This window comes from Pseudophryne corroboree, chromosome 1 (assembly GCF_028390025.1).
Source record: "Pseudophryne corroboree isolate aPseCor3 chromosome 1, aPseCor3.hap2, whole genome shotgun sequence".
Lineage (NCBI taxonomy): Eukaryota > Metazoa > Chordata > Amphibia > Anura > Myobatrachidae > Pseudophryne > Pseudophryne corroboree.
Window position 1 is genome coordinate 668974008 of NC_086444.1, and position 13192 is coordinate 668987199.

Genomic DNA, 13192 nt, shown 5'->3' on the forward strand with positions numbered 1-13192 from the left:
CAACATTCAGAGAGGATTGAAAACCACTAGTGTCAGATTTATATGAAAAATGGACCTCCCCTCTGGAAGAAACGACCGCTGAGGCCGAAGCCGAGCCCGGGGAGTTGCCAATAGAGTACTCCCTGAACAAGAGGCCGAACTTACGGCCGCTAGGCTAATCTCATTTGGAAGAAAAGCGAAAAAGGCAGAGACCTAAAATTCCGGTCAGTGTGGTTTGAAGCGCAGCGGAGCAAAAAACCTCCCAGAGAAACCAAAGATGAATGGTAACTGGAAGAAGGGGGAAAAACCCCCTTTTATCTTCATTATGTTCCATAAAGTTTTCCCAAAGTGGCAAAAGCGAGAAGAGGTAATAGACTTCTGAAATCGGAGCCCAGTAGGCCTAACCGAACTAGGGAACTCCTCCCTTCTGAGGTCTCGTGAACAGTCACACGGGTAACCGAAACCAGTGTAAAATTGAACAAGGAGAAAAAAAAAAAGGAGCCTGTTGAAGTAGACAGTCCAGTCGAGGTAGGAGCCAAGGCTCCTCTACTGACAACAGGCGTATCTGTATCTTCAAGTCATGCGTGGCCCAACCAGCGCCACCGAGAGGACTAGCACGCATAATCCCCTCCTGTGTTACTGAACATGAAGTAGAAATAGAAAAGGAGGCAGGATAGAATAACCAGAAAACTCCCCGGAGCCCTGAGGGCCTCCACGGCTACTGCCGTCCGAGAGTAATAAAGGGTTAAAGAGTCAGTCAGAACGCCCTGAGGTCGATCCGAAATCTCCGCCCACAGCGGACCAGCTGACAAAACTCCGGGGCATGTTCCCTCACCCAGGAGTCTGACCTGGTGGCTTGATCTGGAAACAAGATTGTTGTCCCCCGTTCCGAGAGGAATGGAGGCGACCACTCATTACGTCGCAACTTGACTGAAGAAATAGAGTCTCTGGTGCCGAGGAATGAAAAAACCTCTGACGGACCGTGTTGAGAAACGTCTATGCGGAGCATAAATTGGATCTGTGTCGAATCAGAAGCTCGTGGATCCTCCGGATATTCAGAAGCCACCTAATGTACAGAGTGGGATAGTAGCAGTAAATTGTCCCATTAGGGAACCAACGTCACCCACTGCCCTTGAAAAAGAGTTATTCTGTTATCTTCCTAAACTCTGTGGGAGCGGAAGAGAGAAGAGTAAAGGACTTACAGTGAAAATGAGAATCCTGTTAAGGGGGAATCTGAGAAAAGCCTGTCCAACGGAAATCAGTAAACAGGCATCTCTGAAGACAAGGGACACGTAAAACTCCCTTTCTTGTTTAAACTAGCAATCACAGACTAAAAGGATTGTAAGGCCAGAATAGGCCTGTCCGAGCCACTTGGCTTCGGAACGTGAAAAGAAAACAAAGGCCTGAGAACTGTCCTAATTCAAATGATATGTGTAAAACAGGGATCAACACCCTTTGCGGTTAGAAACCTATGGAGCGCAGCCTGCAGTATGACTCTCTTGTCATCGTAAATCAGCCGACCCATGCCGAGGGACTCCTGAGACGGTTGTAACCGCCCAAGCCTTCTCCCATCGACCTGCGCCTACCCTGGGACCCTGCAGGTGTAATGGGTGTATAGGATGACATAAAATCAGACTGGACTGAGGATGTTGAACCTCTGCTTCAGCCTTTTTACCCTGAGAACCCCTGGCGACGAAGATATCACCCGTGTGGAGTCAAAAACCTGAAAGGGCACGAAAAAATCTAAAGGGAAGACCAGTAAAGGTCTGTCTTGGAGCTGGGGCAGTAGTAGGAGAAATCAAAGTGGACCTACCTCCATTGGTTCGAGAAATCCTGCAGAAAGTTCCTTCCCCAGAACCATCTGCCCCGTAGGATTTCATGTTTACTTGTCACTGTCGCAGCCCCAGAGGTCGTCGGGTTAAGACAGCCCAAGCGAAGATGCAGGGTCCGAGTCTGTAGACATGGAGACCTCCAAGGAACATAAAGCAGAATCGTGATTCTGACCTGTATCAAAGTATCAATTGATCCTGATGCGAAGCATCCTGTAACCTAGAGGACAATTGTTCCCCAACCTACCTGCTCCGGATACGGTAGAACCATGCTGCCGCATATGTCGATGGATCCCTGAGCAAGGTTGCCTCAGGAAAACGGCGGCTTGATGGACCGGCGATACACCGAGGTGTATACCCTAGAGAGGTTCTGATACCATCTCCTGCCATCTGCGGGGAAAAGATAGGAAAACAAACCTTGTTTGATACCTGATATTGTGTATTCGGGTGTCTGTCGGCCGCCTACCGGAGCCTGCCCAGCTCATCCGAAACTGAACCAGTCGCTGTCATTTTCGTCAATGGCGTGGAACCCTGATGGACTTGACGTGTCCTCCTCCTTTACCTGCAGTATCAGATGAACTGCTGTATTATGTACCTGTATATTCTGAGACACTGGTTCAGATCCACAGAAAACAGACATCAGTAATGCATGGAATGTTAGCAAAGTTTCTTTTTGGAAAGGTGTGTTTGGTCCCGCTGTGATTTGATCCTGTGACCTTGGAAACCAAAGTCCAAGGGCTTACCTGATGAGCTATTGTCTGGTTAATAGTGACATTACCTGCATCATTGATCAAACAGGGGTGTGCAGGTGCGTGGAGGGCGAAGCAGATGGCTCCGCCGCATATTTCACACCTAAGAGGGAATTCTTCGACTATCCCAGGAGAGACAAACGAAAGGAGAAAAGGTGGGTTAAATAAACAGAGCCCTACGTAAGGTCTGCACTATAATGTGTAGTGACCGATACGATTAAAATAAACTTTCTGGAGCAGCGGAGACCTGAACCAGCAACGCTGCGCTGTGGGACAGGAGTCTTAGCCCTAGGCTATAGGAGTTCTCCTTAAAGTTTTGTTTGGATTCAAACCCCTGTTCAGATACCCGCTACTAGCGTACTGAGCCGCAGCGCTATTTGTCTGATGCCTTACACGCATTCCACAATTACAAATAGCATTAGTAACTAGTGACAACAAGGAATAATAAAGGGAAGGCAACACCCCGCCCTGTATTTAGTGTACCGCTAATTAAGGTGCACCAGATGTTTCTCTGAGGTTCCGCTGGCTTTTCAAAATGGTGACCAGCCTGTGAGAAAGATGGGGGAAAATGTTATGTGCAAGATGTTGTTATTAGAAAACATTGCGGAAGTAGCCTACAGCACCTGGTATTCCCAGGCGGTCTCCCATTCAAGTACTAACCGGGCCTGACCCTGCTTAGTTTCCGAGATCAGACGAGATCGGGCGTGTTCAGGGTGGTGTGGCCGTAGGCTTTTATCCCCTATATCTGGTATTTTATGGATTTATCTATATACATACCTACACGCACTTAAATATATATATCTATATATATACATGCACAAACATAACTATATATGTATATATACACACACACCGTAGGTAAATAAATACTGCACAGTAGATCCTTTTAATTATTATTGAGCTGAGTCCCAGCTACTGTAATAGAGCAGGTTCCCTGATTTGCAAGTAGGAAAATGCTGGGTAGAGGACTCTACTGCAGGAGGAATGTATCTATATTTCAGCAGCCTGAAGTATCGAAAAGTTACAAATCCCAGAGCTGTTGCCTAGCGAAGGGGAGACCTGGGAGCCCGCTGAGTAAAGCGGGTTAACTGTTAATATACCTGGGACTTTATTTGTATTTGTCTCTGAGTATGCAAGATTAGCCCACTGGGCTATAGGAGACACTGCAAATATGAAGCCAGGTCTGTGCAGGGAGGAAATGGCCGCCAGAGTGAAACTCCTCTGGGCTATGCGATAAAATCTATATAGTGGATAACTGGATTAGTGCTGAGCCACTCTGACTATATCACATTCTCCTCAGCACCATGTGCATTAAACTCACATAAATGCCTATTACACTATAACAGTGGCCGGGGAGCGGAGAATGCTGAGCCCGCTGTACAGAGCAGGAGTTAGCTCCGCCCCCCGGCTATGGCGCCTTATTGCAAAACTAAGCGGGAAGCGAGCTGTACCCTCCGCTGGGCCTGCGAGTCACCGCCGGGGAGCGCTGAGCGCTGAGCCCGCTATACAGCGCTAGTAGAGCCCTGTATCTGCTAGCCGCCGCCGGGGAGTGTTGCGCTGAACAGAGCGCGAGTCGCCGCCTGGGAGCAGGGAGCGCTGAGCTCGCTCTACAGAGCGGGACTTAGCTCCGCCCCCTCCGTACAAGGCGCCAAATTTAAACATTGCTTTGCGCTCGAGCGGGATCCCTGTGCCGGCTCTGTGAGTCGCGCTGAGTGGGGATCTGTGCGGGGGGTGCGGGGAGCTGGGGGAGCAGAGGGTTATCAGAATGACACACACCCGTTTTTCAGTCAGGGTTGTATAAACACATACTCAGCCTCCCCCAATCATCCTGTCTGTTTCTCCATGAGGAGGACAGGTAAGGATACAATAAAGTACATTACAGCCCCAGAGAGCCCTTCTGGAGTGGGTTGTACAACAATAAACAGATTGCTCTAAAAACATACATAGCCACCACAAATAAAGTATACTTCACTCACCACTGTGTTCTTGGTGGATCGGCCCCGACACACGCCGCACGCAGCGGCGTCCAGCCGGAATCTTCTGTGGTGGGGTGGTCCCGACACAAGCCGCACGCAGCGGTGTCCGACCATTTTTGATACTCACCGCTGCCATGCTGCCGGAATCTTCTGCTGGATGGAGTGGCCGCGACACGCGCCGCACGCAGCGGTGTCCGCCAACTCAGGAGAGCTCAGTGTCTCCCTCAGCCGGGGCCCATCCCTAGCCGCACGCAGCTGCGATGGGACCCCGCCGGCAGCTCCCACGGTGCAGACTGGCAGTGGCAGAGCTGCCAGTCTGTGAGTGTGTGTAAGAAAAATAAAATAATAAAGAAAAAAGAAGAAAATTCTTCAGCTAAACCCAAGTGAACCAGCTACCTCGGGCACTTAACTAAGACTGGCTTGGAGGGGAGATAGTAGGGGAGGAGCTAGCCACAGTGTGAGAATTTTTAAAGTGCCAGCTACCAATACCACCTACTATCTCCCCATTGTAACTACACTCCAGTGGCCCCTAGTGGATGAAGGAGAAAATACTTTAGCCCTTAAGACGGAAGCTTCAAGAGCCACGCCGTCAAAGACAGCCGGGCTAGGTCCTGGTAGACACAGTGGCCCTGAACGAGGAGGTCTGGGCGTTGTGGAAGTAGAATTAGACGCACTGACGATAGGCCCTGCAGGTCTGAGAACCAGTGCCGTCTGGGCCACGCTGGAGCTATGAGAAGCAGAATTCTTCTTTCTTGCTTGAACTTCTGAATTACCCTGGGCAGGAGTGACACTGGAGGTAACACGTACGGCAGCCTAAACCTCCACGGCACTGCCAGCGCATCCACGAATGCTGCTTGAGGATCCCTTGTCCTTGCTCCGAAGACCGGAACCTTGTGATTGTGTCGAGACGCCATCAGATCCACATCTGGAAGGCCCCACCTTTCCACTATGAGTTGAAACACTTCTGGATGGAGGCCCCATTCTCCGGCGTGTACGTCCTGACGACTGAGAAAGTCCGCTTCCCAATTCAGGACTCCCGGAATGAATATTGCCGATATGGCCGGTAGAAGGCGTTCCGCCCAATGTAGAATCCGTGAGACTTCCTTCATTGCCAAACTGCTTCGAGTGCCGCCTTGATGGTTTATGTAAGCCACTGTGGTGGCGTTGTCCGACTGTACTTGAACAAGACGGTTCTGAATTAAATGCTGGGCCAGGGTCAACGCATTGAAGACTGCCCGCAATTGCAGAATGTTGATCGAGAGGAGAGATTCCTCCTTGGTCCACCGACCCTGCAGGGAGTGTTGCTCCATCACCACTCCCCAACCTCAGATTGGCAACTGTCATCAACAGGACCCAGTCGGATATCCAGAAGGGACGGCCCCTGCACAATCATTGGTCCTGGAGCCACCAGTGCAGCGACAGACGGACCTCCGGAGTCAATGAGATCATACGAGACCTGATTCTGTGAGGTAGGCCGTCCCACTTGGCTAGAATTAGCCTCTGGAGGGGGTGAAAATGGAATTGAGCATACTCCACCATGTCGAATGCTGACACCATGAGGCCCCAGCACCTGCATCGCCGAATGTATCGACACTTGCGGACGAGAAAGGAAGCAACGAAACCTGTCCCGAAGCTTCAGGACTTTCTCCTGAAACAAGAACAACCGCTGGTTGCGAGAGTGTCCAATAGCGCTCCCAGGTGCACCATGCTCTGAGCAGGTATCAGGGAGGATTTCTTCCAGTTGATTAGTCACCCGTGGGCTTGTAGAAACCGGACAGTCATATCCAGATGACGTAGGAGAAGTTCTGGGGAATTTGCCAGGATTAACAAGTCGTCCAGATACCGCAGTATCATGACCCCCTGACGGCACCGTCATCACCGCCATAACTTTGGTGAAGACTCGCGGAGCCGCAGTTAAACCAAAGGGTAACGCCCAAAACTGGTAATGGAGGTTGTCAATCGCAAACCTCAGGTATTGCTGATGTGACACTGCTATAGGAATATGCAGGTAAGCATCCTGTATGTCCAGGGAGACCATGTAGTCCCCAGGTTCCAAGGCCAGAACTATAGAGCGAAGGGTTTCCATACAAACCTGTTCAATGCCTTGAGGTTGAGAATGGTCCGGGAGGACCCATTCGGTTTCGGGACCAGAAACAGCGGAGAATAGTACCCCCGGCCCCTCTGAGCAAGAGACACCTGTAAGATGACTCCTGTATCCAGGAGGGTCTGTACCACCGAATGTAGAGTGTTTGCCTTTGTCTGTCTGGCAAAATCGATAAGGGGGGTCGGTTTTTGAAGGCTATGGCGTAACCTCGTGTGATGACTTCCCGTACCCAGGCATCTGAAGTTGTCTTCAACCATTCCTGGGTATACCCTAGAAGCCGGCCCCCCACCCTGGGATCCCCCAGGGGGAGGCCCGCCCCGTCATGCGGCAGGCTTATCGGTCTTGGCAGCTGGCTGACGGGCAGCCCAGGCTCTCTTGGGCTTCGGCTTACCAGGTTTGGAAGTGCGGGCCTGCTTTGGCAGCAGCCAAGTCGGCCACTATCTTATTTAAGTCCTCCCCAAACGGAATATCTCCCTTAAAAGGGAGTACCTGCAGAGTTTTTCTAGAATCCCGATCCACAGACCAGGATCTCAGCCACAATATCCGGCGAGCAAGGACTGATGTAGTAGAGGCCTTGGCTGCTAGGATACCTGCATCAGAAGCCGCCTCTTTAATATAGTGAGAAGCTGTGACAATATATGACAAGCATTGTCTAGCATGGTCAGAAGAGATTTCAGCTTCCAACTCTAGGGCCCATGCTTCAATAGCTTCTGCAGCTCATGTTGCTGCAATAGTGGGCCTTTGTGCAGCACCCGTGAGGGTGTAAATCGCTTTCAGACAACCCTCCACACGTTTATCCGTAGGCTCTTTTAGAGACGTGACGGTTGTGACAGGTAAAGCTGAGGAAACCACCATCCTAGCCACAAGTGAGTCCACTGGAGGAGGAGTTCCCCAATTTTTAGACAGCTCTGGCGCTATCCCCTCGATAGCGAGCCAGCATCTTCTTTTGAGGCACAAACTTCTTACCCGGGTTTCCCCAGGGTTCCGGACGTATATCCACTAGGTGGTCAGAGTGAGGTAAAACATGTTTAACCACCTTCTGACGCTTGAACCTATCTGGTTTCTTAGGAGGGTCGATTGGCTCGGGATCATCCGTAATCTGTAAAATTAACTTAATGGCCTCCAAAAGATCAGGAACATCCACATGTGAACTACCCTCCCCATCAGCTGTATCTGTGTCAGAATCTGTGGGGTCAGTGTAAGCGCCACCTTCATCAGACGTGGTGTCAGTGACAGCAGTGGATTGTGAGGAGATAAGAGCTCGCTTAGAGGACCCCTTGGTCTTAGGCGAGCGAGAGTCAGACTTTTTATTAGTCAAGGACTGGTTCAACTTCTTCAATTGAGCAGATAAATTATCCGCCCACGGCGGGTTAGTTGCGGGGACCACATACGGTTGCACCGGCATAGGAGGTCCCATAGGGGGTGTTAGTTTAGTAACTAGCTTATGTAGAAGCGTGGAAAAAGTAGCCCATGGTGGGTCATTATGTACCCCCATTGCCACAGTCCCACTGGGGGGCAAGGAGCCCCCAGAACCAGAGCCCACAGCTGCTGTAGTCTCCTGATAGTGATCTGTGACGTCAGCAACACCGGCAGTGTGTTCAGCCTCAGAACCGTTACCTTCAGAAGCAGACATGATATAACTTGCAGTATCAGGTAACAGTACAGATGTCAGCAGCACAATACCTCTTGCCCAAACCCCCGCACAGTGTAGTCGGCACAAGCAGAGATACAGGAGAGATATAGTGACTAAAATCACAGAGAAAAATACGTATTAAAGTATATCTTGTGAAAATCCTATATAAATATAGAACCTGACGCACCAAGCCCCCTCAGGTTATAGAATATAAGGATAGCAAGTTGAGTGAGAGACACGAAATGGAAACCACTCAGCAAGCTAATGCACACACATATAGTCATAGTTAAACAATGCAGAGGTTATTACTAACAATAATACTGCACTAGCTTATTATATAGCTATGTACTCAATAGATCTAACACTGCACAGTAAGAACTGGATGTATATCACAGGGTACTTGTACCAGAGAACCCTGACTAAATACACTCTTTCTTAACTAACACTGTCTAATTGACATGTAGAATACTTAAGTGTCATGTAAAGTCACAGCGCTGACAACCAGGTGGCTTTACACAGGAGGATTTGCCCAAGCAGTCCCAGGAACAGTGTAGCTGAAAGAAATAGCGCCCAGACACTGACGGGGAGTGAGGGAGGGACAGATATGCAGCTCCAGGGCGGGAACATATGCTGGAAATGGCGCCCTGGGGCTGGGGGAGGGGCTCCATGTCTAAGCCTTATCCCCTCTGCTGGCAAAACCACCAGGTACTGCGGGCTACACATAAAAAGGTTTTAAGGGAAAACCTGATCTGCACCCATGCCCTGGTGATCTAGTGGGATCGCCTGTACTGCCATAGTGTCCTCCGCCAGCGCGCGCGGCCCGCCTCCCACTGGCCACGCTGGATCGCGATAAAGCACGGGTCCCGTGAGCGGGACCCACTCACCACCTCCCGAAGCGCGGCACGCGATCCCGGAGAGCCCCCGTTGTGTGTGCCTGACTCAGAAGAAAACCGGAGCCTCCTGCTGTAGTTACCCGGCAACCAGGGCTCGGGAGTGTACAGCGCCGCTGGGGAGAGATGGAGCTGCAGCAGTGAATGTCTTAGAATACTTAAGTGTCATGTAAAGTCACAATGCTGACAACCAGGCAGCTTTACACAGGAGGATTTGCCCAAGCAGTCCCAGGAACAGTGTAGCTGAGAGAAATGGCGCCCAAACACTGACATGGAGTGAGGGAGAGACAGATATGCAACTCCAGGGCAGGAACATTTACTGTAAATGGCGCCCTGGGGCTGGGGGAGCGGCTCCAGGTCTAAGCCTTATCCCCTCTGCTGGCAAAACCACCTGGTACTGCGGGCTACTTGTAAAAAGGTTTAGAGAGAAAACCTGACCTGCACCCATGCCCTGGTGATCTAGTGGGATCGCCTGTATGCCACAGTGTCCACCGCCAGCGCCGGATCGCGATCCCGGAGAGCCCCAGCCGTGTGTGCCTGACAGAGAAAACCGGAGCCTCCGGCTGTAGTTACCCGGCAACCAGGGCGCGGGAGTGTACAGCGCCGCTAGGGAGAGATGGAGCTGCAGCAGTGAATGTCTCCTGACATCTACACACTGCTGCAGCCCTTGAAGTCTTCATTATTCTTCTTTAAAAGCTCTTCTTTAAGGCTGCTAGGAGCAGCCCCTCTGTTAAGTGCCTGCTATCTGCGGCACCAACTACAAAACTGAGCTCCTGTGCAGGAAGGCGGGGTTATAGAGGAGGCGGCGCTATGCATCTTGGGAACAGTCAAAGCTTTTGAGCCTGTTGGTGCCTCGGATCACGATCCTACTCTACACCCCAATGTCTATCCTTGTGGAGCCCAGTGTACCCCGCAGCAGAAATCCTTTTCTCCTAGTCCGTAGAGGATGCTGGGGTCCACTTCATGACCATGGGGTATAGACATTTCCGCAGGAGCCATGGGCACTCTTAAGACTTTTAAATGGGTGTGAACTGGCTCCTCCCTCTATGTCTGGTCTATAGAACGATGTTACAGTATACAGGGATGTAGTAAGATAGACCATGCCCCATAATACAACTTGTCCAAAAGAATACAAATCTAGCAGTGGCAAATGTTATTTACTTTGATTTGTGAAAGCTTGTGGTATCCAGTAGGAAAGTCTAAGGGTGTGTACACACGGTGAGATCCTTGCTATGCCCGATTTTTACTTGCAATTTCCCTTGAACTCCCCCCAGATAGCACAGATTTTGACTAACTTTTCTTGAGATATGGACTATGTGTGCTTACGATTTTGGCTTATGTGAGATTGAACTAGATAGTACACCGATCTAGCCAGGATTGACTTGCCTGCACAGTCTATCTTTTCTTGCGATGCCGACCTGGCGGGACCGCGCATCGGGAACGCAAGGTGACTTTCACTTTGCGATCTGCACTAACTTTTCTTGCAATTTTGACTATATAGTCAAAATCGAAAGAAAATCTCACCGTGTATACACACCCTAAGAAAAATAACAGACGTTACCTTCCACAGCTCCTCCAGTTTGTTTATTTGTTGGGCCGTAATTTGGCGAGCTCTTAGCTGTTCCTGTTCAGATGGGATCTTCACCAGCCAAGAAAGGAAGCAACGGTCCTGAATAAGAGGTTGCCACTGGGAGCTGTCCCAGTTGATATCCTTCAAGCTGCTCTGACTGGCACATGGTTGTCTAAGAAAAGGGAAAAAATAAGAATTTACTTACCGATAATTCTATTTCTCGGAGTCCGTAGTGGATGCTGGGGTTCCTGAAAGGACCATGGGGAATAGCGGCTCCGCAGGAGACAGGGCACAAAAAGTAAAGCTTTACGATCAGGTGGTGTGTACTGGCTCCTCCCCCTATGACCCTCCTCCAAGCCTCAGTTAGGTACTGTGCCCGGACGAGCGTACACAATAAGGAAGGATTTATGAATCCCGGGTAAGACTCATACCAGCCACACCAATCACACCGTACAACCTGTGATCTAAACCCAGTTAACAGTATGATAACAGCGGAGCCTCTGAAAAGATGGCTCACAACAATAATAACCCGATTTTTGTAACTATGTTCAAGTAATGCAGATAATCCGCACTTGGGATGGGCGCCCAGCATCCACTACGGACTCCGAGAAATAGAATTATCGGTAAGTAAATTCTTATTTTCTCTATCGTCCTAGTGGATGCTGGGGTTCCTGAAAGGACCATGGGGATTATACCAAAGCTCCCAAACGGGCGGGAGAGTGCGGATGACTCTGCAGCACCGAATGAGAGAACTCCAGGTCCTCCTTAGCCAGGGTATCAAATTTGTAGAATTTTACAAACGTGTTCTCCCCCGACCACGTAGCCGCTCGGCAGAGTTGTAACGCCGAGACCCCTCGGGCAGCCGCCCAAGAAGAACCCACCTTCCTTGTGGAGTGGGCTTTTACCGATTTTGGCTGTGGCAGGCCTGCCACAGAATGTGCAAGCTGAATCGTACTACAAATCCAGCGAGCAATAGTCTGCTTAGACGCAGGAGCGCCCAACTTGTTGGGAGCATATAGTATAAACAGCGAGTCAGATTTCCTGACTCCAGCTGTCCTTGAAATGTATATTTTTAAAGCTCTGACAACGTCCAACAACTTGGAGTCCTCCAAGTCGCTTGTAGCCGCAGGCACTACAATAGGTTGGTTCAGATGAAATGCTGACACCACCTTAGGGAGAAAATGCGGACGAGTCCGCAGTTCTGCCCTGTCCGAACGGAAAATCAGATATGGGCTTTTGTAAGATAAAGCTGCCAGTTCTGACACTCTCCTGGCCGAAGCCAGGGCTAGTAGCATGGTCACTTTCCATGTGAGATATTTCAAATCCACAGTTTTTAGTGGTTCAAACCAATGAGATTTGAGAAAGTCCAAAACAACATTGAGATCCCACGGTGCCACTGGAGGCACCACAGGGGGCTGTATATGCAGCACTCCCTTAACAAAAGTCTGGACTTCAGGAACTGAAGCCAATTCTTTTTGGAAGAAAATCGACAGGGCCGAAATTTGAACCTTAATAGATCCCAATTTGAGACCCATAGACAATCCTGATTGCAGGAAATGTAGGAATCGACCAAGTTGAAATTCCTCCGTCGGAGCACTCCGATCCTCGCACCACGCAACATATTTTCGCCAAATGCGGTGATAATGTTGCGCGGTTACTTCCTTCCTTGCTTTAATCAAAGTAGGAATGACTTCTTCCGGCATGCCTTTTTCCTTTAGGATCCGGCGTTCAACCGCCATGCCGTCAAACGCAGCCGCGGTAAGTCTTGAAACAGACAGGGACCCTGCTGAAGCAAGTCCCTTCTCAGAGGTAGAGGCCACGGATCTTCCGTGATCATCTCTTGAAGTTCCGGGTACCAAGTCCTTCTTGGCCAATCCGGAACCACTAGTATCGTTCTTACGCCTCTTTGCCGTATAATTCTCAATACTTTTGGTATGAGAGGCAGAGGAGGAAACACATACACCGACTGGTACACCCAAGGCGTTACCAGCGCGTCCACAGCTATTGCCTGCGGATCTCTTGACCTGGCGCAATACCTGTCCAGTTTTTTGTTGAGGCGAGACGCCATCATGTCCACCATTGGTCTTTCCCAACGGGTTACCAGCATGTGGAAAACTTCTGGATGAAGTCCCCACTCTCCCGGGTGAAGGTCGTGTCTGCTGAGGAAGTCTGCTTCCCAGTTGTCCACTCCCGGGATGAACACTGCTGACAGTGCTATCACATGATTCTCTGCCCAGCGAAGAATCCTTGCAGCTTCTGCCATTGCACTCCTGCTTCTTGTGCCGCCCTGTCTGTTCACATGGGCGACTGCCGTGATGTTGTCCGACTGGATCAACACCGGTTTTCCTTGAAGCAGAGGTTCTGCCTGGCTTAGAGCATTGTAGATTGCTCTTAGTTCCAGAATGTTTATGTGAAAAGACGTTTCCAGGCTCGACCACACGCCCTGGAAGTTTCTTCCTTGT

General features: G+C 50.2%; 1 protein-coding gene and 1 non-coding gene across 2 annotated transcripts in view; both read right to left on the reverse strand.

Moving 5' to 3' along the window:
* The window catches only part of UPF1 (UPF1 RNA helicase and ATPase), a 477022-nt gene that overhangs the window by 326751 nt on the left and 137079 nt on the right, over positions 1-13192 (reverse strand). The window contains exon 5 of the mRNA XM_063955016.1: positions 10722-10902. Within this exon, the coding sequence (XP_063811086.1) occupies positions 10722-10902 (181 nt within the window). The remainder of the gene's footprint in view (positions 1-10721; positions 10903-13192) is intronic.
* LOC134953190 (5S ribosomal RNA) lies at positions 3169-3287 on the reverse strand. The gene has a single exon (XR_010185475.1). It is a non-coding gene; the product is annotated as a 5S ribosomal RNA (ribosomal RNA).